Source organism: Suillus bovinus (assembly GCF_016758785.1).
Source record: "Suillus bovinus strain UH-Sbo-P2 chromosome Unknown EDB93scaffold_16, whole genome shotgun sequence".
In the NCBI taxonomy this organism is placed as follows: Eukaryota; Fungi; Basidiomycota; class Agaricomycetes; order Boletales; family Suillaceae; genus Suillus; species Suillus bovinus.
In genome coordinates, this window is record NW_024542072.1 from 102,748 (window position 1) to 126,692 (window position 23,945).

Consider the following 23,945-nt stretch of genomic DNA (forward strand, 5'->3'; position numbering starts at 1 on the left):
ACTTGTCCCTTGCTGGTAGCAAAAAACAATGAGGGTAGGTCTTATGTGCATGGCAAGCATGGATTCCATGAGGCAGCACTAATATTAGGTTCGTAACAGGTATGGCAATTAACTCGGATTCTAGCGTGGCGAACGTGTCACGAGTCATTGATGCATATCACTGTGATCAAGCCAGACTCGGAGTGACTTTCAAACGTCAACATAGCTTCTGATGCCCGTCTATTGCGTAGTGCTTTTCATATCCAACTGACTGAGCTCCGTGTTCTCAGGATCTCACACATACTTGATAATATCTTTACTTCCTAGAAATAAAACAACATTCAAGTAACTTGCAATGGTACTCGCTGAATTTGTACTTGGCTCATGGTCAGGGGTTATCGGTTACGTAGTGGAATGTGTGTTTGGCATGGACCATGAGTTGCACTTCTCGTATTGTAACATTCATCTTCCACCAGCAGGTGCCGTATTCTTGATAGGACAGCATCAGTCAGCGAGTTATTTTCTTCGCTAGGAGCTTGTAACCAGTTGACCCGGAGTGCACAAGGGTGTCAAGTATATATGTTATGGTACTGGTATAAAGTGTAAAACGTGTTATAAAATTTGTATGATATGTGGATTCCTCTTTCCAACAAATCGTGGATGGATACTACAGGCCGAATGCGGAACGTATATCAAAAGAAGGCACGAATCTAATACTGCAAGCCGGAAACTGGAAAAAAAAAGCTGAGCCCACCAGGACTATGGTAGTAAGATCACTTTGCCGACGCTGATGCTGACGCCAAACGCATACTCTTCCTAGTCGGAGGAGGATTGTCAATGTCCAACTCGATACTGGTCTCCCTAGTCCGCTTCAAGTTTCGTGATGATATCCTCGTCGGAGAGCGGCTCTGACAATTGGGCGGGAGTGTAGTGAATTGGTTGTCCGAATAGCTGGGTGTGCGTCCGAAAGGTCTTGAAGCACGGCTCTGAGGTATACCAAGACTGAGGGTAGACGTAAGCGCCGTTGGAGTAGAAGGCGCTTCAGTAGCGGGAGGTGTTGGTACTATAGTGGTTATTTCCGCTGCCTCACTCGGCATAGGAAGGGTCCTCAGTACATGCCGGTATGCAGCTTGAACGAGGCCCATAAATCTCTCTTCCTTGGTGTAAACCCTCAGGAGGACCTCGCCAAACTTCTCGGGCATCAAGAGGGAGACGTCTTCTGACTGGGCCCGACGGCACACTGGAGGACGAATCAGTACAGGTGCAATATTTCAATAATTAGTGATCACCATTTGGTTCATGTTTGCTATAGAATTTTACCTGGAAGATGGGATTGTCCCCTCCTCTGCCGTAGTGCATCTTGCTCACATCCACGATGACGTGGTCAACAGTGAGCTCAGCAACGAGGCTCTGTTCAACACCCTCAAGGTTGGCATTTTTAGCAGCATGAACAATTGCCTCGGGCGTGATATGTGCCTGACAAAATTCCTTGTCATCCCAGTCCATGATCTTGTAGTCTACCCGGCGATAGATATCACGGGTCTGGATGCGGTGAATGATCTTGCGCGCTGGTGCGAGCTCCTGATGCAATTACAAAGTGAGACGAGCGAAAGGAGGAATTACATGAACTCACTTCCGATTCGCTAATGTTGATGCAGTGGAAGAGATCATCCGTGAGATGAAGATACTTTTCAGGTACGTCGATATACTCTGCGAACTTCATGTGCTTCTGTGCAATGAGAAGTACGTCCATGATCATGTACTCAATGGCGCGAGCTGTACTGATGTCAGCATAAAAAAGGATGTATGCAAAGTGTTACGTACTGGTTTTGTGATTGTAGATGTTTTTATGTAACGAAAAACGAGTATAAAATAGTTCATAAACTGTGTTGGCATCCTTGATGTCATAGCATATTTGACCGTCGATGACGCGAGCGGAATGAATCAATCTAGATGTGTGTCAAAAACACTCAGCGAACAAGTTGGTGTGAAGACTACCTTGTCATAGCAATGTTGCGTTTCTCGCCAACAGCGTGGCAGTCACGAGCGATGTAATCGAACCTTGAACTTCATATTAGGTGTTTCGGATGTGGAACGGTGGAAACGCACTTGTCGACATCAATGCCATTGAGATCATTGGCGACAATCTCAAACAAGAAAGGCATAGTCGTTCCAAGCCTGAAGCAGCCGATCGTTCGTCAGAAGCTGTTAAGTCGAGTCAGCAGTAACACGCACTTGCACCGCTCCTTCCTGCCAGAAATGAGTGCCTTCACGGTCTCTACATCCTCAGGCGATATGTCAAGACTACGATACTTCTTCACCATATCATCAAGCATCATTTCTGAAGCTTGCTCGTGACTCCATTTGGGGTGATTAGGACTAAAATTCGATCCTCAGGTCTTTCGGAAACGTAAGGCAAAATCACAACCTACAGGGCTTTGGGGATGAAATGACCATCCCAAACATGAGACCATGGCCCATGACCAAGGTCGTGGCACAGTCCAGCAAGCTCGACGCATCGTATATGCTCATCCGTGATACCCAATGACGGTTGGCTCTTCTGAAGATGTTGAGCCATCATCCTAGCCAGGTGGCCAACGCCTGTTTGAGCCCATCAGCCGAACAATCTAAGAGATATCATCACTCGTACCGAGACAATGCTCAAATCTATTGTGAGATGCTCCTGGGTACACATAGTACGAGATTCCTAGTTGTTTCACATATCTCAACCGTTGAAAGTGAGGTCTAGGAGAAGAATGTATTCAGTTCTTTTCATCAGTAAGAAGCCGAAGACAACTCACGTGTCTATGAAGCTGCAAATCCATGGATCAAATTCCACTATTGGACATACGGAGTCGCGGCCATAGATGAGATCGCCATGAAAAATTGACTGAATTATAATACTCACCATAGTCGTGTACTGGATCTTTGAAGATCCTCTTATTAGGAATTGAGTCTTCAGTCATATCGAATTTCAACGAGCAACTGAAAAGTCACGAAAGCTGGTATCAGGGCGCGTAACGTGGTAGTCGTCAAAGCGAGAGGGAGAGACCGGTAGTGTTTAGAGACTAGAGCCGATCATCTTTATAAATCATATACCGAGAAGCCTAAGATGATGACAAAAATTACGTTTTGAGAACGCAGCATGACCCTGGCGCACAGACACGTGACTAATATCAATCGGTTTGAGCTCGGTTGCAGTGTAATTCAAGCTGTATTGTACAGGTCCATACTACTAGTCGGAACCTAAGTTAGATACTCGGTTCATTCATTGACAGTCTATGTAAAAAACCCTCGTTAGATCCATTCGAGCGACGAGGCACTTTGGATCCTTGAGATAATACTGACGGGGGTGGGATGAACTCGAGGCTTCTAATGAAACTCGAGGTATTCTCATTTGCCTTATAACGTTTGGCGCAGATCAGTCATGAGACCGTCACGTTATCGTAAATAAACCATACCCTGCGCCCTAGATTGTGAATTAGAGGTGGAGGTCGTACAAATACCGCACGAAGTCCGTGAATCGCGAAAAAGGGGTTCAAAACGCTGAGAAAACTCGGACCTCATGATGCAGACAGGGCAGCTTCTTTATCTGCTAGACTTGGATCATAAACAGGAACATGCCCTATGGATCAAATAAGCACCTGGAAATAGATCACGTAGGACACGCACCATTGATATGTGGCATACTAGGGGGTGGCGAGGGAACAGTCATATGCGGCGACGGCACCAGTGAGTCCATAAGTGGAACTGTATTCGGCTCTCCGCATTGTTCCTGCTGAACTTGACCGGACTGTGAGTTCCCCTCATGAAGGTCACCATGAGGAGCGGATTCTTCTCCTTGCCCCTGCTTTCCTGATGGCCGACCCTCCACGCGCCTCACAAACTCGCCCCATACGGCACGTTCGTCCGCCCCCATATTCTCAAACATACTCCGGACCGCCGTGTCGGCTTTGCGATATACGCCGCGGTGCCGGCACACGGTCGACTTAACATACCGACATCCAAAAATGCGTTCGAATGACGTACGTTGAGTAGCATTAGGCGTCTGGGCAATAAGAGCATCCATCTGCCGGAAGCCGGCAGCAATTTCAGACACAGTATAATCGTTGGGCCATCTTTTGAGTGGAGGGTGGGGGTGCTGAGGGAATGGCCCAGGCCCTGTTCGAGTGGCTGACGAGGGGGACACCACTGGATACTGCCCTGGGCTGTTCGGTGGCTGGCCGCTCATCGGGGTTGGAGGAGGACCTGAGTATGGGTGTGGCATGGGCGAGGAAGCCTCGCCCTCAGGACTGTTTACGTGCGATGGGCTGGCAACTAGTGGTCCACTCATTGGATGTCCAAGCGGGACCTGTGGGTACATATATCCCATGGGCGGTATATACATCGGGTGCGGGTACCCTTCCGGATATGGTCTTTTTGTGGGAGGGCCCTCTGTATGCTCAGTTGCAGGCCTCTTGGTACCATTTTGTGTGACAATCGTAGGAGATACGGGTTGTTTCTTCTTCGACTGTAGCACCAACTCCTCCGCGAGTCCTCGGCATTCCTCGTCTAAAAGACCACTTAAAAGGCTTTTGCGGAGTTTATATAGCAGACGTTGGTCTGTCTCGATCGCACGGACAGTGGTAATCATATGTTGCTCCCAATTCCCCGTTGCATGATTATAAGTATCGACATATGAAGTAGGTGTGAGTTCCAGGTCGGAAACCACGGATGGAAAATGTGACAGCTGAAACAACGGAAAGGTGGATATCTCGTGGTTTAGGCGAATGGGATCGCAAGCCGGCTGTCACTTAGTCTAGTCACCGAGCACAACCATTTGAGAATATAAAACCAACCTTGTACCATATAACAAGCGTTATAGAACGTTTCAGTGACAGTTCCATCTGGCTTTGCTTCTCATCATTAGAAGACTGCTCCGAAGGAAGCTTCTCCACACCACCAGGGACTACATTTGCAGACATCTGTGGGTAGGTGGATGCAGGAACAATTGGAGGTGGTCGGGAGGCTAAAGTGTGCACCCTATCCATTTGTATGGACATAGCTGCCCTTCGAACGCGCGTTGACAGACGCGCTGGTTGCTCTGGATCATAGCAGACAAAAGTCAAGCGAAATGGATCCTCTGTACGAGATCAAGGAAACAGCACTCACGAACCAAGAATCCTATGGACAGCAATAGACAAGTCCGTTGAACGAGAGACGTGGACAAACAGTGGACGAAACCTCAGTCCCAGGGACCACGTGGAATCAAACTCCGATCTCCGCTTCATCGGAACGTTCTTTCATACTAGAACACCACTTACACCAGCCTAGAGCTTGCTCGGACTCGAAGTTGGTGAAAAACGCATTTTTGTGACACTTTCTTTCCTGCAACTCACCCTCAATTTCAGCGAATGCAATGACTTACGCAGGGCGATTCGGCAAGCACCAGGTCATGAAGTGACCTTTGAATTTTGAAATCACACAACCTACATGAGGTGCTATCAAAATGATCTTTTTAGTGGAACGTTGTGGCTCGAGACCACTGACTTATGGGAACTGACAAAGTCAGCCCCGGTCAGCCGATAGTCTTCTGGGAATTTCACCCAGGAATATACAGGGGGATTTCAACCTGTCCACCAGCAGCGAAACCGTTGGCCCAAGTATAATTTGCACTGGATGAAGATAGCATGGCCCACATTCATTGTGGCTCATGGAGCTCAGAAGACCGCTAGTAGGCTTATGGTATGTGGTCTGAGTATTTTTTCCCGAGTCACCCTTCGTACGATATCACAAGCCTGTCGGCTCAGTTGTATGGTTTGCATCTGCTTCACCTTACCTGATCTGATGCCATACGACATTATCGCATCAGTGGGAGTCTGTGAAATATAGCGCAATTGATCAGTCTAGGCCTTCATTTGCAATGCTCGGGATTCCAGCAGTCTGTTTCCTGACACGCCTATTACTATCACTTCCTAAAACCATATTGGAGCATGATCGCAGCATGAGGTTTTTCATACTCCAGCTATAACGACTTCTAGCTGTACTGTAGGTCGGTGAACTTGGTTACCGGTTTCGACCCGGGACCGATACTTTACGGATCAAACCATATCTCCAGAATGCTATGCACCACGTTCCATTCCCGAATTCACTGTCTACACGGGGCACAACTTAATAATCAATCTCGCAGACGCTCATCAATAACGCTAGCACAGGTTTCAGCGCAGGAACACCGCTATGTCACCGGCCTAGATTTATAGTTCACGGCCCCTTCCTGGCCTGCAGCTTCCCCTCTTTTGTATATGTCCCATCATTCTCAGCTAGAATCGTGGCGCCAAACGCCTCAGGACAAGCGATTGACAATTTCTTGTAAGGCTTTTGGTTCACATTATCAAGACTAGATCGATTCATTCTGGGGTGTAGCGATCCATGTAACAGCTCCTGCGGCTGGCCTTCGTCGCATTCCAGCCGGTTATTATGTCGCCGTCAAGATCGACGGAACTGTTTGGAGAACAGCCGTTAAAGCGGAAGTACCGTCAAGCAATATCGTGCAGTGGGATCAGATTTTTGTACTGTGAGTGCTCAGTTACAGGGCGTTTCGTGAGAATACTGAAACTGCGTCTCAGTCCCGCAGATAGTTCAGCAACAGTATCTTTGAGAATCTTTGCAGCCTTCGAATTTGAACGTATGCTTGGGCGTGGCGAGTTGATGCGCGAAGCCGAGCTTACAGTGGGAGAACTTTTACATCACAGCGACCAATCTCTACGTAAGTTAGCAGCTAGTTTGTTTCTCAATGCCTTTCACCCGAATGAAATAACCTTCAGCCATCTTATTCTTCCCTGGTGGGGGTGAATTATCATCTCTCCTGGTAAAGGTTGACCGAGGCCTTGAAGACGAACCCGATGCGACTCAGTTTGGCCAACGCCACTCCGTAAGTGTTGTCAATTCTACAAGCATTTCTGCTATCAGATTGACATCCCAGCTAGCCCAGACCCGATGAGTCACAACTTCTCGGACAAATGACAGAGACCGGTCAGAATCTCCTCGCATGCTATCGCCGCACTCGTCGCATCTCAGACTATCACGCAGCCACGGAGCAGCTGCGCCTTGCGCTTGATTATTGTGGCAGTGAACACCCTGACCGTGCAGCAGCATTGACTAATTTAGCGGACGCTCTTGTGATTCACCCGCATATTGAAGAAAGCGATAACTCCATCAATGCCCCTATCTCGTTGTATCAAGAGGCGCTGGGGCTTCGCCGATCGGGGCACCCAGACCATCCTTTGGCACAGCTCAAGCTTGGACTTGCATTGCTATACCGTTTTCAACTAAGGAAAAATCCTGCGGATGTGATGGAAGGACAAGACCTGCTGAATCGTGCGCAACGCGTATGTTCAGACGACACTTCCGATATCGAACCCGTCATTGACGCAATCAGGAGCTCCACTCCTACTAATATTTCAAGTCACCGCTCTTTGGAGGTGCTTCCATCACCACCTTCACCGCTTTCACGAGTGTCGATGAACTCCGCAGCTCCACCGCCTCATAAATTCACAGAAGCGGTGGGACGCACTGCTGACATATCAACACGTTCTGTTCCGGTATCAGTGAGAAGCATGAACGGTGAATCACTGCTACAGCATGGCCAGGCAGAACAATTCGGAGATGAGAAAGAGTTTGCCGTAGATGAAGCTGACGCTCCACCGCCAGCCTGTCAGCTTACCCATCCTCGCCTGCAATCGGGAACTCTATACACAAACTCTGTCATGATGCCCCCTCAACAACTGCCAGGAAGTCCGCGCAGAGAATTGCTGCTTGCCCCTGATGTCGAAATGCGGGTAATACAACCACAGCAGACTATTAAATCTATCTCATCACCGCTCACACCCCATTCGTTTCTCCCCTTGCCGGTACCAGCTGCTCGGGCCCCAAATCTGCTCGCTTCTAACCTTCGCATAGTATTTATTGCTGCTTTCGTGTCTCTATCTATTCTCATGCTGATGACACATCCATTGAGTGGGCCATGGTTTTGATTAATCTTATTATTGCTACCTGCATTCACATATGTAATACTAGGACTGTGCATAGAATCTGTACAATATCTGTAGCATCAAACTGTATTTATGATATACCTCACTGTACGTATATATTCACAGCGTAACTAAGTATGCTATCTATATTGCAATTAAATATATGCCTCTACATGTGACCTGGCACGGAACGTGCAATGCAGCCTCACCTACTCAGCGCCTGTTGCACGTCTTTTTGTGCGTTTCCCACAATGTTAATGTGGAGCCTTTAAGTGTATCTTGTACTGGACATCTTTCCATCTACTTTGATCTTCAGCATCTCAAATAACTTCCCTCTTCGCCTCCGCTGTCTTTCTCTGGTCCCTTATTCCCGCCCACACACTCAACCCAAGTGCAATGAAGCACGCTGTCGCTGTTACGTACAAACTCGAGACATAGCAGTCGCGTCCATCAAAACATTGATGTTCGCTTGGAAGACCACCACGCCTTATCAAGGGTAAAGAAGAATGCGTCTCGGTGTCATCGTTCGAGGCGTGTGAATCGAGGTTGCGACCGAACATAAGCGAGAAAAGATTCCCTCCCACTAGTGGACTGAGTGAGACATATCCCCAATTCTCCGAGAGATGTGCTGGAATAATTCACGTCAGTCCCTTTTAGCGTGACTCAGCAGCAGCTCTAGTCCACTACTCACATAGCCCAAACCAGTCAATCATAATTGTTGGGGCAATGCCGAACAGACCACCGTATGCGAGCCCAAGTAACGCGGTTGCTTTCCAAAGATGTGCAACGTCGTTGACGCTGATGGCAGACAATTGAGAGACGACAAAGAGCGCTGAAACGATGCAAAAACAGTATGCACGAGGAAGACGAAGGCGAATTCGGATCAAGTCCGCGATCAATCCTGATGTGTCGAATGAGTAAAGAGAGAGAAGTAGAGGGGAAAAGAAATGAACCAGTAAGAATTCGTCCTGCGAAGTTGCAGATACTTAGAGTTGAAACTTGTGCAGCTTGCCATCGCGAAGCCCCTATCTCGTCATAGTCAGGGTTCCCTTTGGCATATAATGCCTGAGATATGGAGCCAACATTATTGATATCTGCAGAACTTTGAATGAGGCGACTCCATTGACCCTGATAACAAAAAACCTACACATGAGCCCGGTTCCACTTACTAATACATGCAAGCGTTGGTCACAAGATATGAAAAACAAAAGAAAACACAACTTACGAAGCGACATTATAACAAAAATAAGATAAAAGTCTGGGGTAAGCCACAGTTGCTTCCCATAGACATTAGGCCCATCATGTACGGGCCTTGCATGACTCGCGCTCCTCCTAACACTCGACCCTCTCGATGAAATCCGGTCCGACACAAGTTCCACCGCGGTCGATGGTTCGGGGACGTGATAGTTTGGTGCCTCATGTACGTGTTCCATGGGATCAAGAAGGGAAGTGTGGCTGTCATTCTCATGAATAAATAGAGCGGCATCGCCGCTCGGAATCGGCTGGTATTCCTCGCGTCCACGTAGGCCCCCTTCGATACCGCGTGTGGTACTCGGGGGAGGTAACGGTATTTGACGGACTGTCACAAGACCAAGAAGCATAGGCGTGGCGGCGCCGAGGCCCAGGACAAGGAGAAGGGAAGATGTATCACCAGGGAATGCGGTACTGGCGACTGCAGAGAAGAAAAATGCGGATAAGCCGAAACCAGACAGAACGAGACCCGTTATAGTTCCGCGCTGCACAAAAAGCCATTGCTTCAGTGACTTACTAATGCATGGATCACAGTACGGAGACAAACCGAGGTTTCAGGGAAGCTCTTGGCCGTAGTGTTTATAGCAACGGCGAGGCCCGCATTTCCAGCCAAGCCGGTCATGAAAGTGCAGGCAATGAGGAGGACAAGACGCATGAACGACGTTGCTGTTTCGGCACCATTATCGTAGATGCGTTTTATGCCGAGATATCCTATGAGGAGGCAGGCAAAAGCACTGATAAGCGGAATGCGGGGACCCTTTGAATCGACTACTCGACCCCAGGCTGGGCCGCTCAGATATACACCCACTGAATGAAACTTAGAGTTTGGTGGAGTTCATTTGAACGATTAACGTACCATTCCCTGCGAGGCCAATAACGTTTAACTGGGTATGGGATAGGAACAGACGCGCGCCTAATTGTGGAGCGTATGCTGTGATAGGACATTATGCCAAGGATCCTATCGACACACGGACTACTCACCAGAGTATATCTGGTCGCAGCAGAACTACTTTCAACGCCACGTATATATACATATAATGAATTTTTTGCGCACATAATTTGTCCCTGAACTGAGGGATACGAGGATAGATCCTACAAGTGTCAGCATCCGCGGTGCGCTGAGCAGCGCGGGTGGCTGCGTTTCCATGTTTGAGGGGGTTTCTAGATTCAACCTAGTGCCAGTAGCCTTGAGATTACGAAGCGTTGGATCGGCAGTGTATTTGTCGAGCTCTCCGACGACGACAGCAGCAACGAACGTCGAAAAATGAAGTCGGAAGCAGATGTGACCCGCAGAAGACAGAAAAGTTGAGGTTGAAGCAAACTTGAGCTCGAGGCCTGAGACTTTCCTGTAATAGCACGGATCTCCGCGTAATGTCTCTATGTCATATTTATACTAGTATTTTAGATTAGTCAGATTACTTGGTGACATATTATCGCCGTATGGACAGCTACTAGGGACCATTCAGCAGCTTATAGCGATTCTGATATTCGATGTGGTTGATTCCTGGAGTAGTATTTGTGATTGATTTCTAGGGCAGTGAAGGCTTGAGAAGATTGGATAATAACCAAAGATAAACATAACCATTAACCACAACGTACTCCATGCCCGCACGAATAAACAAACGACAGCAGCGTGAGCAGGAAGAGCTCCTTGCATTAGGAAACCAGCCTGCTGCGGCCGTCGATACCGACAGTGAGGAACCGTTACCGGTAGCACCTTCGGGCTTTGCAGCGGTAAGTTCAACCCTGGAACAAATCTGTGCGGAAATTGTAACGATCGACCCAGCTTTCTACTGTAGAAGACGATCATGATGGACCTGACAGCGATGACGAAGCATCTAAGCCCACAAAGGCAAAGAAGGCGCGCAAATGCCTTATTATAATACGATTTGAGACCTACTGACTAATTCGAACGCAGGCAAAGAAGAAGAAGAAGAAACCCGCAGCATCCGATGCACCAACAATTCAGCAGGCTAAACCCGCTGACCCGGAGGCACCAAAGCTCCAACAGGCTAAATCTACAAAGAAAGGAAAAGGAAAAGAGAAGAAGAAAGACGGTCTGGACGATCTAGACACGGCGCTCGCAGAGCTTTCCCAAAAGTGCGTTAAAAATGCTGGCGCCGGTTAATGTGCTCATCAACGCAAAGATACCCAGAACTTCAAAGCGTGGCAACTTCCTCATCGTCAACTACTCGAAATGCATCCCTTGCATCCCTTCTATCCATCTCAGTATCTAACCTTGATGCAGAAGCAGAAATGCGCAAGTTCTTTGGCGCAAGAGCCGTCGTAGCTGCAAAATCATCAGAGACTTCCTCCTCTAGTGGCTCAAAAAAACGGAGGGGCGTTGCTCCAAGCCAGACTCAGCGTTCACAACTTACACGACCCCATCCATCATGGAGCATGATCAAACAACGTGAAGGCCTTTCTTCTCGTCCATTGACCGACGAGGAGGTGCAACAAAAGATCCCAGATCGAAATAGCCCAGCCGCAGGAGACAAGTGGTGGACTGTTGAATATAGTAAGAGGTACAAGGGTGTCACAAAGACCTTTATGCAGGCCGTAATGTCAGGAGGTACCGTTTTCTTATCGTATACTCTCTCATGACGCTCATAGTCATCCCTCTGACTAGATCCCGAAGCGCTGCGGGGAGTTTTGCAGAGACTCCCGTGGCATGGCGATACACTGCTGCAGCTGGCAGAGGTATATCGCCATCAAGAAGGTCAGTGGTCTATTTTTCATCATGAGCGTGTCATCAAATTGTATCAGAATACAGCCAAGCTGTGGAATACGTAGATCGGGCGCTCTTCTCATATGAACGCGCTTTCTTAGGGTCATACACCTTCACCAATGGGCTCAACCGCCTCGATTTCAACCGAGTCGAGAATCGTCCCTTCTTCCTTGCGTTGCATCGGCAGGTCACGTATGTCCCTCTCCTGTACATATATCTTGGAGACTAACCTGCCACAGTGATCTCCAGCGTCGCGGATGCATTCGTACCTGCTTTCGAGTTTGGGCGCCTTCTATACTCCCTCGAACCATGGACGGATCCGCACTGGTGTCCTGTTCCATCTTGACTTTATTTCCATCAAATCAGGTATGGGGCAATGGCTCTTGGACGTATACTCCGAGTTTGCTTGCACAAAAACGATATTCGAAGATCATTTGAATCCAAGTGCGCTGCCTGGATGGGCGTATGCGAGAGCCCTGGCGCTTTTTGCGAGGGAAAAAGTAGGGTGAGGGGCAGGTAAGTTTTCTATTCATACTGTCAGCTGTATATTGATCTCGAGATGGTAGAGCGTAGGCAGCAGTACGGACGCGCTGAAGCAGGCTATGCTAGCCTTCCCGGAGGTTGTACCACTGCTTGCTGACAAGTGTGATATTTCACTATCTCCGGAGCTGCGCGAACACAGAGCATTCCGAATTCAAACTGACGGAATGTGCGTTAGATTGATTTCTCATATACCTGCGTACTGACAGCCATTGAAGTGGACTGTCAGCCTGCGCAAAGTGTCCTCCACCTCTTGTCTCACCTCTATGCTCAGCGATCCGCACCTCTATGGAAATCCGCTTCGCATATGAAATGGTTCGAAAATACCGCTAACGAAATTCGAGCGTCACTCAACGCCCAACGCTCCAATCAAACTCGTGAGCGGTTCCTCCAAATGTACACCTCGACAACGCTTCGCTACTCTGTCTATCGACATATTCTCGTTCTCGAGCAAAGCTTCCGGAACCTCACCCCTTTCATACCACGCTCTGTCTTGCTAGCCAAACAGCTTGCATGTGATCCGCTTCCACCACTGACAGCATCCTCCGAATACAATGACGCCTTCTTTGTAGGTGCAGAAGAAATCTTCAGCGTGCGTCCTCGCCGACGAGACGCGCGCGCGTTGGAACGACTCATCCCAGACGCAGGCATCAGGGCGCAAATTGAAGCGCTATTTGATGCAAATCCCGGGCTGGCGGGGCAGTTGCCTGGCGGCGTGGTGCAGTTTGTGCAAATGATGGCGCAGATGCCAGATGAGGCGCTGAATGACATGATGCTTGATCTTGTAATGGCTGCTGGGGAGGACGGTGTTCGTGTGCCAGGTGGAGGGGGTATGCCAGGTGGATTGCCGGTGGAGGGGGGTGATGATGTGCTGGACTTGGAACCAATGCCTCCGAGAGGTGCAGCGGAAGCGGCGCCAGCGTTGGCGAACGAGGATCAAAGCGACGAGGAAGACGAGGACGAGGACGAGTATATTGCTGTGAGCTGCCTTTTGATGTCTGGCTTGTCCAACGAAAGTGCTGATCTGATTGTTGCAGCCCATGCCCATACGAGTTGTGAGGAATCTGTTGAATAGGTTTTGGGGAAGTAGCGTGGCTACGGCTAACGATGGTGAATCTGATAGTGATACTGAGCAACGGGACCGTGACGGTGTTGACTAGGGGTATAATGTACAATTCTACGCGAGCCAAGTGCCCTTTTAGCCAATTTATTGATTTCACGGACGTCTGTCATGATGACTAAGCTCCATATTCGTTTGTCGACGTTCCAACGTCTATTGTATCCTGCACGACGATGGAGTCCAAATTATCATTCATTGTCAGAAAACCTTCGGCAGCAGACAACGATAAGGTCAACGACAGATTCAAACTCTCAGCACTTCCTCGTCACCTCTCTAGTGCCACCAGCTCCGCTTCTGGCTCCCCACTCACAGGTTCTCCTCGAACTTTCAGCTCCCGAGAGGATTCCGACGATGAAGAGGAGAGTGGGATCGTGTTTGCTGATGGCGGGAATAAAGACGAGCCAGACTCTAGCGACGATGAAGACGAGCGTCTCGAGGACGAGCTCATCACTTCTTTCAATAAATTTGGTGCACAGCGGTGCGTCTCATTGTGCTTTTTTCAACACGTCTACAGCTCACAAAAGGTACATGTGCTACTTATATTATTTAGTGTAAATGGGAAAAAGCCCAAGACCAAAGCCCCCACGGGCCCGCTTGTCATTCCTGCGAAGCCGAATCCTGACTGGCGCGAGGCAGCACGGAAACGTCGCGCAGCTGCCGCACGGTTTGTCCCTGATTCTGCCAAAGCGAGCACAGGTGCAGACGGGAGCGTCGGAGGGCTTGGAACGCGCGACACCATCAACTCCGGCCCCCAACTCTCGGGTATCCAGTTCGGGAAGAAGGAACCTAAAGTAGACAGCAGCACGACGTCTACTGACGAAGAGAAAAACATGACGGTAGAAGAAAATGGAAAGGAAGATATTGTAGAAGAGACGGAAGACCACAAAGCCCTCCGTGCGCTGCTGGCGGGGGATATGGACTCAGCGCCCCAGATCGATTCTATTCCTGTCCCTCCCAGCGAAACCGATGCCCTCCAACAAGATGTTGCTGACCTTCCGGAAGCTGCCACTCTGGATGACTATGCGCGCGTGCCCATCACTGCATTTGGGGCTGCTATGCTCCGTGGCATGGGTTGGGTGGACGGCGGGGCCGTTACGAGCTCAGAACGAGCGAAAAAGAATGCACTGGTGGAGCCTTACCTGCCGAAATCGCGCCCTGCATTGTTGGGAATCGGAGCGAAGGAGCAGGAGGTGCTGGATGACGGTAGTCAGAAGAAGAAACGGCGAGGGGACGAGAAGCGGTATATCCCGCTTGTGAGACAGGAGAGCAGTAGAGATGAAAGCAGGAATGGAAGCACGACAGTTTCGAGGAGGGCTTCGCGGTCACCTGAGAGAAGGAGCGGAGGAGGGAGTAGTAGGAGGGATGATCGCGATAGGCGACGAGAACGCGACCGTGACGATCGAGGAGACCGAGATGACAGGAGGAGAAGAGACGATAGTAGAAGAGACAGCGATAGGGACTCGGACCGACGAAACAGAGATCGCGATGTCGATAAACGTCGTGACAGAGTACGAGAGTACGATGACCGCGATCGGCGCAGAGACGGTGACAGCAAACGGGGAGGACGGGATAGGTGAGATTAATCATAGTATCATCACACCTTTTTGTCGTAGGTCTATGCTCTCATCTATGTATTGTATCCCCTCATTGTACGCTGATAGACGTTCGCTTCTGACTTAGATCCAACTGATCCGTGGCAAGGACAGATTAAATGTGACATTTTCATCAGTGGTGGTAAGTATTACGGTGCATGTGAATGTATCTGAAGTGCGCGAGGATGAGAGTGCTGGTGCTGGTGTGCTTGCCTGTGATTGGCTGATACCTATGGATTTGCAGAACTGTTGGGAGGCGGCATGGTTAGCGAGCGAGCGGGCTCGGCAGCCAATGAAGTTACCTCGCAGTGACTTCAGCTGAAAGTGCCTTCCTTGAGAAGCTTGTATTTGCGCCTGAACACCCTGTTGTTAGTGCATATATCGTGTCAAAAAGGTGTACGCATACGCGTTTTTCTTTTGACAGTCCGCTAATAGTCTATTCATCGAAGACTGGAAGGGCATCTATGACAGTTGCATCTGGGTTCTCGAAGAATAGCTCGCTGATCATGCTAGTTGTGTCTTTGAGGCGGCCTGAAGCGCTGTGGTTGCATGCAAATGATAGGCGGGTAGTTCGTGACCAATGGTTGAACCATTAAAGAGACACGTTGTTTGTGCACTGCTCGCTGTAATAGACCAACTGGTGGATGCGAGTCAGGTGAACGTGCGGAGCGCGTTACATACTAGAGGTGTGTCTTGCTTGAACAGTACCAGTTCTCTACGTCCCCTCGCTTGTCGTAGACACGAATGTGGTAGGGCGCAATACCATGCCTGGAATCAAAAACTTGTAGATATTGTTGTTAATCACGATCACGATTTAATGCACTGTTTGTTTCTGCTGTGTTATAGACTTCCTACGCTGCAGATTCGCCTGCCAGTGCGACCCAGTCTTTTCCGCCAGAAGTGGTGTCGATTTTCTAAGCGTACGTCCAGGATGGAGTAGGTGGAGTAGGCAGTAGGAATAGAATGGAGAGATGGGTATGGGGACTACCTAGATCATAACTTGGAGAGAGCGAGCTGGCCATGTATTTTTGTTGCAGATCGCATAAATATAGGTATCGCTCAGGCTGTGAGTCTTGTCCTGGGCGTCTAATGATACAGGAAAGCACGTTGCAATTGAGGCTGTGAAAAGAAGCACAAAAAGGCCCATATACCTCGGAAACTTAGATCAAGACACTCACAAGCTTTCCAGCAAGGTTCGCTCAACTCGAGCAGAATGATGGAAACAGAGCAGCCCGCCATTCGAATCGCTACGGCTACTCAAATATTTCAAGGTCATGACAACAGTGTCTTCGCAGTTGCAGTCTTCCCCGATAGACGCCGTATGGCGACGGCCTCGTTCGACAAGACACTTCGTCTGTGGGACTTAGAAGGCGGTGGTGTGTCGAAGACAATTGAAGGGCATCGCTTCGGCATAAAAACAGCTGCAGTATCAAGAGACGGGCAATTCATAGCAAGCGGTGATGAAGGTGGAGAGCTCATAGCCTGGAACAGAGACGGCGAATCTCTCACCGAACCCATCAAAGTCCACTCCAAAAAATATTGGGGCTTGATTTTTCCCCAGACAGCACATGGCTGGCGAGCGGCTCATTTGACACTACAGCGGAGCTCTGGAACACAAAAACATGGCAGGTGCAAGGAGATCCAATCAATTGTGGGACTGGCGCTGAAATCTTCTGCGTTCGGTATTCACCCTCTGGTGAACATCTTGCTATCGCAACAAAGCTAAATATCCAAATATGGAATCCAAGCAACAGGAAATGCATTGCGAAGTTCCAGGGTCATTATGCGTTCAATGAAGCATGGAATCTTTCACTCGTGTGGACGCCCGACGGCAAACAGCTTGTCTCGTCTGGTAATAGACGTGACCCCACCCTACAGATCTGGGATTCATCGACCTGGACACAGGTCGGTGAGCCCTACAAGGGCCATACTGACTCTGTCCACATGATTGCCTTGAATCCTACTGGCACCCTTCTCGCCTCCGCATCTTACGACCACCAGATTCGCCTTTGGCGGCTTTCGGATCGAAGAGCCATCGCCATATTCAAGTACCCCAATGAGGTGTACTGTGTCACCTTCTCCACGGATGGCAAACACATCTTGAGCGGAGGAAGAGATTTTATGATCTCAAAGTGGACAGTACCTTTCTTGGAGGACATTCACGAGGACCAGCCATCAGATGTAAGATTCTGTTCATTTTACCTCCCTCCTTTATCTCATAGCCTCCAAGGACGCGTTACGGAAAGACACTTTGAAGGAACAAGTGGCAGATAACGTGAGTTCCTGTTCTTTGTTAGTCTCCTTGCCTGTTGATCCTCAATTTTAATGCCAAGGCTCAACAGTCTGATTGCGAGGCATGTTTCTAGCCTTCACTCTTGCCACGTAATTTGACCATGCGTGATCCAGATCCTCACCATCAACACGACAGCCCGCAATGCATGCATAAGCGGGGACTTGCTCGCTGCTGACAGGATGTTAACACAAGATATCAATGCGGATGGCAACGACTATAACTCTTACGCGAATCGCTCGTTTGTCAAGGCAAGAAATTCAGACTGGGACTCTGCACTTGATGATGCGCACAAAGTGAGATAACTGTCGCGTCGTGACCTTTTTAACAAAGACTTACTTATACTTATATTGCGATATAGAGCATCAGTATTCAGCGATCCTTAATGGGCTGTATCTCGAAGGGCATTGCCCACTGTGGAAAACAACAGTTCCAAGATGCGATGAGAGCATTTGACCTCGCCTTTATGTACGTGGACGCAGACTTGGGTAAAACTCGTCTGCTACTCTTGATTAAGGTATGTCAATTGTCCCTCGTGTACTCGCTACTCAGACGACAGCTATTAGGCCATCGCCCTTTTCAATGCAAATCAACATGATGAGGCCATTCTGCGCGTCCAAGGGCTAGCTGCCACTCGTCCTGATCCAAATTCTCTTGCGTGCGGTATCGTGGAAGTGGGTGCTCCTGCCAGTCAACTCGAGATTCATGCGTCGATGCTGATTCTGTGAACCTCGCACGTCAGGCTTATCTACACCTCCAAATGGGAATGAATGCATTAGACGACGCACGTCACAATGAAGCGGCTGACCACTTCACTGCTGCTGTCAACACCATTGGTTTCTCGTCTATGTCGGCCACTCATTCTAGATATGATGTCTTTGTGGTGGTAGGTTAATTTCAATGCACTGGAAATCATTTTTTTCACGCCTTTTTCTAGTTATTTGGGTGGGACCTCGAGTCCTTGTGGCAAACTGCGCACCAGAATCGGTGCCATTTGTTGCTTCAGTCAGGTAGACTGCCAGAAGCCATCAAAGCATACCGATACATGATGGATAAGGCTGATGAGGCTACGAAGGCACGATGCCTTGATTGGTCCACCGGCAAGTCTTCATGACGTCCACCAAGTATAAGTAGTAACCTCACTTTCACTTAGTTTTTAAGCAAGATTGCAGCGTGCTCTATGCTGCCGCTGGAGTGGCTGACCTCACTGCGAGCGGAGATACTGCCCTCGCTGCAGGCGATTATGACAGAGCTATCGAGCTCTACTCTACGGCGATCGACCTCGATTTGGCAACCGGTACAATTTTTGCGAACCGTAGTAAGGCGAGGTCGGGAAAAATGCTATGGGACGATGCACTCCTTGATGCAGAGAAGGTGTGATGACAGCTACCGTTTCGTATCCAACACTCATTTCGCTGATACACAGGTGATCGAACTTGACCCCTCATCTTACTTTGGATATCAGTTGAAGCATGCAGTACTTCACGGCGCACACCGATATGACGAAGCAATCGACGCATTCCAAACCATGCTCTCCAAGTTGGAAAATGCTGCTGACACACAAACGCACAGTACGGTCCCAAATAAGCACAGCCTTGAACATGCTTGACTCTTTTTTCAGGGCTGCGCCAACAATACCTTAATCCATCTAAAGCGGAAGGAGCTATTCAACAGACCATCAAGGATCACCTCGATGACGCCCCGCATCGTATGCTGAATACCCTTACTGGGTGCTTATGCGATCGACAGGCACAGATTGGTGCCTTCAAAACGAGCACAGAGTACAAGGAGCTTTTGTCATCGACATTGATGCACGCAGAACTCCGAATGGAGCGCATTAAAGATGTCGTGGCGACGTACTTCTGTTGTGTCACGCTATCGCATCGGTGGGAAGGGAATGAACCGCTGCTGCACGACGTCCAGGACAAGGTCGTTGATGAGTTGAATTCAGTTGGGGGCATCATGAAGTTGCAGTCTTTCTGTAAAACTGCTCGTGCTGCGGGGTATCGCTGGGGGTGGATTGATTCCTGTTGCATAGACCAGGCCAATAACGTCGAACTCCAAACATCACTCAATTCCATGTTCGACTGGTATCGCGCCTCAGCGCTCACGATGGTCTACCTATCAGATGTTCCGCCATCGTCAAAACAAGGTGCGTTGGCAAGGAGCGCATGGAACACGAGAGGATGGACCGTACCTGAATTCCTCGCTCCAAAAGTCGTCCGCTTCTACCAAAGCGATTGGACCCCGTATCTCGACGACCACTCTCCCAACCACAAGCAGTCTGTCGCGATCATGCAGGAGTTGGAGGGTGCGACAGGGATAGATGCACAAGCCCTTGTCGCATTCCGTCCTGGAATGATAAACGCCCGCGAGAAACTTCAGTGGGTGTCGACCCGTGTCACCACAGTGCAGGAAGACATCGCGTACTCATTATTTGGTATTTTTGGTGTTCGGCTTCCTGTCATGTATGGTGAGAAGAAGCATAACGCGCTGGGGAGGCTCTTGCAGGAGATCGTAGCTCAGTCGGGCGACATCAGCGCCCTGGACTGGGTGGGGCAATCATCCGAATTCAATAGCTGTCTACCGGCCGACATTACATCATACAAAGCTCCACCATACACCCTGCCATCTTTGTCCGAAAATGACATTCAGACGTCAATCTCTACGCTCGGACATGTCGCGGCTGTGGATTTGGCCTTGAAACTTTATGTCCTGCTCGACGACCTGAACGCGCCTCGTTTCGCTAACTGCAGACTGCATCTGCCTTGCCTTGCATTTCGTGTCACAGCAGTCAAACGGAGTCGTGCCGAAGACCAGGATATATATGAAGTGAAGGCCGAAGGGCTTCACGACCTGCTGATCACCACGGAGGACAAGTTGAATCAGTTCTCATCGCCACGACTCACGATGCAGACATTCTTGCTTGTTCGTCCGTGGAATCGGTTTCTCCTCGGGCTTCCTGACTTCGCGGAGCAGTCTGGCATGGCAGAGCTGCCTGACATTGTCGATGATACGCAGAGTGAGGATGATTATTGGTCTGCACCCGGGTCTCCATTACAGAATTCCTCTGGCGGGTTCCCTGGAGCACAAGAGTTGGTTGATCCAGAACTGAGCGATCGAGCCTTGCAATTAGCTGCTCGCCTTGGACAGCCTTTTGGAGCATTTTTGCTAGCGCAGCAGCGCGGCGGAGAATACAAGAGAATCGCGTCAGATCATGCTATTATTGCACAAGTCCAAGACCTTTCTTCTATTCCGGACATGGTCAAGACGCTAGAGATATTGTAGCGGCATGCGTTTTTGGTGTTATTGATATCAATGATCCAAGAGTATGAATCTCACATATGAGACGATCAACACCCACGGAATGTCCTCGAAGGTGGTATATAAGAAACGATGCAACCGGCCAATTTCATACTCTCCAACCATAGGCTGACCTGTGGCTAAGACTAGAAATTGGATGAATGAGGAACATAATATTCATCACGAATCAAGCCATTGTCCGGAGCATTGTCGTGCTGCAAATGGGCGTGTAAGACCTAGACCACAACGGGAAAAATGAACAGAGCATGACATGCATGACAGTTGATCGATCTGGGGTAAAACATCGAAAATTGGTGGCAATATCATCATCAGCGAACCGGTGAAGAAAGTAGAAGGCCATATATCGCAGTATATAGTACATAAACACAATAATTAGTATAATTCTGTTATCGAGGATTGTATCGTCATCTTTGTCCTTGTAGAGGAAAGGAGGTTTTTTAATTTCTCTATGAAACTTGAAGATCAGGAAACAGTGCCAATATCGCTCGAACTGAAAATTGGAGGGAAGGTGCATCAGGAAATCTCGAGTTTACCTTCTCAGCTTTTTAGTACTTAAAATTCACTTTTTCACTTATTTTCTGCACGCAAAAAGTGGTCACCATGAAATTAAGTTGAAAGACCGAAAAAAGTGTAATAAGAGAAAAAAGTGCATATTAGGGCGCTCCAGCTACTAAGTAGTAGTATAGGTAACAGTAGTAGCACAAAAATACAAGTCATGACCGGCATGAAAACCAATGCCAAACTTGGAGGTGTCGCACTCGTCAGCGCTCCATTCATGGTTATGGGTATGTACTGACCAGCACCACTAACAAGCTATTTCGAAGGCATGATGGTCAGCAAATTTGTTCACATAGAACAGCTTGAAGACGTCAAGGACGTGATGGAACTTGATCAATGGTGAGAGTAGTGTTGCGGAAGTCCGGTTTGGTCCGGTTCAGCAACAAATTTTGCGAACGCTGAACCGGACGCCATGAACGCGTTCATGGCGTCCGGTTCACGTCCGGTTCAGCGTTCGAACATCGAACACATTGTAAATATACTCGATTGTACTATAGCTAGTAGTAAGGAGTACTGGTACACTACTGTGAAGCAGGCTCGAAGGGGGTGATGCCGTCGATATCTGTCTCATGATCCATGTCAGTAGCTGCATCCGTAGTTACCCCGTTATCCTGGTCTCCTTCACAGTCACTTTCCCCCTCAGAGCCCTCACTCGTGACCACTGACCTGCTAGCCTTGCGTTTGCGCAAGACAGCGTTGTTGGGGTCAACAAGCTTGGGTGCAGGGCATGGGATACGAGTTGAGCGATGTGCCTGAGCGGGAAGCACAGGCAGTGGAGTATCATCGTCGGGATTGTTGTACCATCGGATTTGACTGGCGTCGAGAAGAGTTCCATCTGCACCCAGACCACACTGGTCAGCCATGTTGTGAGGGGGAAAGCTTGAAGAGAGTTGAGCTTACCTTGAATTTGATCCATTTTAACTTCCATCGAGTTCATGAGTGCCAAACAATTCATGTAGCTACCCTAGAAAAAAAAACGACCCGTTAACAAATACATTAGCACTAAACCAAATTAACCAAAGTCTCCATACCTTATCAGGTTCTTCCTTTGTAATGTTTGGGTTAGTGGTAGGCAAACAAACCTTCACGGACCTTGCCAGTGTGGCATGGTCCTTGTGAATCGGATTCCAAGCGAAAAAGTCGCGAGTAATCATGTCATGTTCAGTGTATTGCGTGTGTGGGTGATGTCATCTTGTATGTGTGAGTAGCCTAAAATGGAAGCAGTTCAAAAAGGTTCGGACACGTTCAACACGTTCAAGGAATGCTGAACGCTGGACTGGACCATCGGTCCAGTTCAGCCTATACTCTGAACATTGAACTGGACCATGGTCCAGTCCATGAAAGGTCCGGTTCGAACCGCGGTTCAGAACCGAACCTCCGCATCACTAGGTGAGAGCGGTGCTGTACCATAGACTGGAATTAAATGAGCCGCACAAAAAATAGTGTCAATATGAACCACCGCAAAGTGTGGGGTGCGATTTGCAGAAAAAGCTGGCTTGACAATCCACATACCAGTGTCAGGATCAGGTGCATCACCAACTCGGTTGAACCAGCGGATCACTGCACATGGAATTCGTCTGCCGTGGTGTCGAAGGGAGAAGAACGCCATAACACGCACAACATCCATGCCTCCCATCCCATGATTGTCTGGATCGGTAATCACAAAAACACAATCATTGCGCGCACATTCATTTCTCCATAAGGTACATGCACGGATATATTTGCGCTTCATGCCACCAACACCACTAAGGTCACTGGGTGCATGAAATGTCGATGATGCAGAGTTAAATACTGAAATTCGACCCAGATAGTATGGGGACTCTAAGAGAGTGATTTCGGTAGGGTCACGAGCATCATAGGGATTAGACTGTTCGAAAAGGAACCATTGAACAAGCTCGGCCAGGTGGGGAACATTAAGCTCAGCACCAAGCTCTGGAATGCATTGTGCACGCTTTGTCCCTTCTATGTACTCATTCTCAGTATGTGAAATGAAAATTGATGAACACAGCTGTACTTACGTGGTGTATTAGCGAGTTCTACATGTGTGAGGACTGACATTGGGTCATCGACAACCTCAAAGTCTGTGCCCCCATCTTCTCCGAGTCCAGCAGGCAAGATGGCGGCAGGTGGCTCTTGTTGGTATGTATTGTGATGCTCCTCAGTGGGGGTTTGTGAATTCAGCGCCGCAATGACAGAAGATAGACAGGTGCCGTTAAGCATTCTGTGAGCCTGAAAATCTTGACATGAAGCAGTCAATTTGTCCAGGCGTTGGTTGGTGTCACGAGTACCGTTAACAAACCATTATTCTTTCTTGAATCTTCCTAAGCGTCAATACAAAGCGTCTAAGATAAACCCTAACCCTACTCTGAAAGCGTCTACCATTCCCGAAATACCTTTAGCGCCCACGACACGTGTCTTTGATGTGATTGATGAAGAAGACGAGTTCTTTGATTGTGAATAGATTAGATAAGATAAGATATGGTCACGGGATGCTTCTTTAATATTCTACGATGTTCTATGGTACAATTCCCTTTTCTATTTATATGATTGGCTA

The 23,945-nt window shown here is 48.7% G+C and overlaps 10 protein-coding genes across 10 annotated transcripts; 5 read left to right on the forward strand and 5 right to left on the reverse strand.

Moving 5' to 3' along the window:
* Positions 1-752: 752 nt before the first annotated feature.
* EDB93DRAFT_1102621 (uncharacterized protein) lies at positions 753-2,945 on the reverse strand (the record flags this gene model as incomplete). The annotated part of the gene is made up of 11 exons (XM_041447225.1): positions 753-1,219; positions 1,269-1,560; positions 1,613-1,755; positions 1,804-1,928; positions 1,978-2,040; positions 2,089-2,157; positions 2,215-2,358; positions 2,412-2,580; positions 2,630-2,724; positions 2,781-2,817; positions 2,888-2,945. 11 exons carry the CDS (start codon positions 2,943-2,945, stop codon positions 753-755), a joined length of 1,662 nt encoding a protein of 553 aa, XP_041309320.1.
* Positions 2,946-3,634: 689 nt separating this feature from the next.
* On the reverse strand, positions 3,635-4,943 carry EDB93DRAFT_1082341 (uncharacterized protein; the record flags this gene model as incomplete). The annotated part of the gene is made up of 2 exons (XM_041445678.1): positions 3,635-4,765; positions 4,818-4,943. The coding sequence occupies 2 exons, from the start codon at positions 4,941-4,943 to the stop codon at positions 3,635-3,637; spliced, it is 1,257 nt and encodes a 418-aa protein (XP_041309321.1).
* Positions 4,944-6,055: 1,112 nt separating this feature from the next.
* EDB93DRAFT_219459 (uncharacterized protein) lies at positions 6,056-8,071 on the forward strand. Its single transcript, XM_041455751.1, has 5 exons — positions 6,056-6,327; positions 6,382-6,532; positions 6,585-6,724; positions 6,783-6,889; positions 6,945-8,071. Exons 1-5 carry the CDS (start codon positions 6,261-6,263, stop codon positions 7,989-7,991), a joined length of 1,512 nt encoding a protein of 503 aa, XP_041309322.1. The 5' UTR covers positions 6,056-6,260; the 3' UTR covers positions 7,992-8,071.
* A 237-nt stretch (positions 8,072-8,308) lies between these two features.
* Positions 8,309-10,386, reverse strand: EDB93DRAFT_1223967 (major facilitator superfamily domain-containing protein; the record flags this gene model as incomplete). The annotated part of the gene is made up of 9 exons (XM_041451187.1): positions 8,309-8,616; positions 8,680-8,889; positions 8,942-9,082; positions 9,136-9,156; positions 9,214-9,724; positions 9,787-10,046; positions 10,096-10,170; positions 10,221-10,230; positions 10,294-10,386. 9 exons carry the CDS (start codon positions 10,384-10,386, stop codon positions 8,309-8,311), a joined length of 1,629 nt encoding a protein of 542 aa, XP_041309323.1.
* Positions 10,387-10,841: 455 nt separating this feature from the next.
* On the forward strand, positions 10,842-13,667 carry EDB93DRAFT_1248735 (transcriptional repressor TCF25-domain-containing protein; the record flags this gene model as incomplete). The annotated part of the gene is made up of 10 exons (XM_041452760.1): positions 10,842-10,973; positions 11,158-11,339; positions 11,387-11,811; positions 11,869-11,958; positions 12,006-12,159; positions 12,217-12,296; positions 12,334-12,467; positions 12,534-12,676; positions 12,748-13,486; positions 13,545-13,667. The coding sequence occupies 10 exons, from the start codon at positions 10,842-10,844 to the stop codon at positions 13,665-13,667; spliced, it is 2,202 nt and encodes a 733-aa protein (XP_041309324.1).
* Positions 13,668-13,760: 93 nt separating this feature from the next.
* EDB93DRAFT_1320315 (DExH-box splicing factor binding site-domain-containing protein) lies at positions 13,761-15,204 on the forward strand (the record flags this gene model as incomplete). Its single annotated transcript, XM_041454907.1, has 2 exons — positions 13,761-14,105; positions 14,178-15,204. The coding sequence occupies exons 1-2, from the start codon at positions 13,801-13,803 to the stop codon at positions 15,202-15,204; spliced, it is 1,332 nt and encodes a 443-aa protein (XP_041309325.1). The 5' UTR covers positions 13,761-13,800.
* Positions 15,205-15,410: 206 nt separating this feature from the next.
* EDB93DRAFT_1135121 (uncharacterized protein) lies at positions 15,411-16,224 on the forward strand. Its single transcript, XM_041449101.1, has 2 exons — positions 15,411-15,465; positions 15,522-16,224. The coding sequence occupies exon 2, from the start codon at positions 15,800-15,802 to the stop codon at positions 16,157-16,159; it is 360 nt and encodes a 119-aa protein (XP_041309326.1). The 5' UTR covers positions 15,411-15,465; positions 15,522-15,799; the 3' UTR covers positions 16,160-16,224.
* Positions 16,225-16,432: 208 nt separating this feature from the next.
* EDB93DRAFT_1248737 (uncharacterized protein) lies at positions 16,433-20,797 on the forward strand (the record flags this gene model as incomplete). Its single annotated transcript, XM_041452761.1, has 11 exons — positions 16,433-16,685; positions 16,820-17,400; positions 17,450-17,494; positions 17,626-17,805; positions 17,871-18,026; positions 18,076-18,183; positions 18,252-18,395; positions 18,447-18,613; positions 18,682-18,883; positions 18,936-19,080; positions 19,131-20,797. 11 exons carry the CDS (start codon positions 16,433-16,435, stop codon positions 20,795-20,797), a joined length of 3,648 nt encoding a protein of 1,215 aa, XP_041309327.1.
* A 1,115-nt stretch (positions 20,798-21,912) lies between these two features.
* On the reverse strand, positions 21,913-22,545 carry EDB93DRAFT_1248738 (uncharacterized protein; the record flags this gene model as incomplete). The annotated part of the gene is made up of 3 exons (XM_041452762.1): positions 21,913-22,226; positions 22,292-22,355; positions 22,423-22,545. The coding sequence occupies 3 exons, from the start codon at positions 22,543-22,545 to the stop codon at positions 21,913-21,915; spliced, it is 501 nt and encodes a 166-aa protein (XP_041309328.1).
* Positions 22,546-22,754: 209 nt separating this feature from the next.
* On the reverse strand, positions 22,755-23,611 carry EDB93DRAFT_1248739 (uncharacterized protein; the record flags this gene model as incomplete). The annotated part of the gene is made up of 2 exons (XM_041452763.1): positions 22,755-23,353; positions 23,410-23,611. 2 exons carry the CDS (start codon positions 23,609-23,611, stop codon positions 22,755-22,757), a joined length of 801 nt encoding a protein of 266 aa, XP_041309329.1.
* Between the last annotated feature and the right edge of the window lie 334 nt (positions 23,612-23,945).

Bases quoted from the DNA above. Each gene is read 5' to 3' on its own strand.
- EDB93DRAFT_219459 (XM_041455751.1), top strand. From the start codon at position 6,261: ATGTCCCATCATTCTCAGCTAGAATCGTGGCGCCAAACGCCTCAGGAC. The intron at 6,328-6,381 runs GTAAGGCTTTTG...TCTGGGGTGTAG, and splicing joins CAAGCGATTGACAATTTCTT to CGATCCATGTAACAGCTCCT. The intron at 6,725-6,782 runs GTAAGTTAGCAG...AATAACCTTCAG, and splicing joins TCACAGCGACCAATCTCTAC to CCATCTTATTCTTCCCTGGT.
- EDB93DRAFT_1135121 (XM_041449101.1), top strand. From the start codon at position 15,800: ATGGTTGAACCATTAAAGAGACACGTTGTTTGTGCACTGCTCGCTGTA.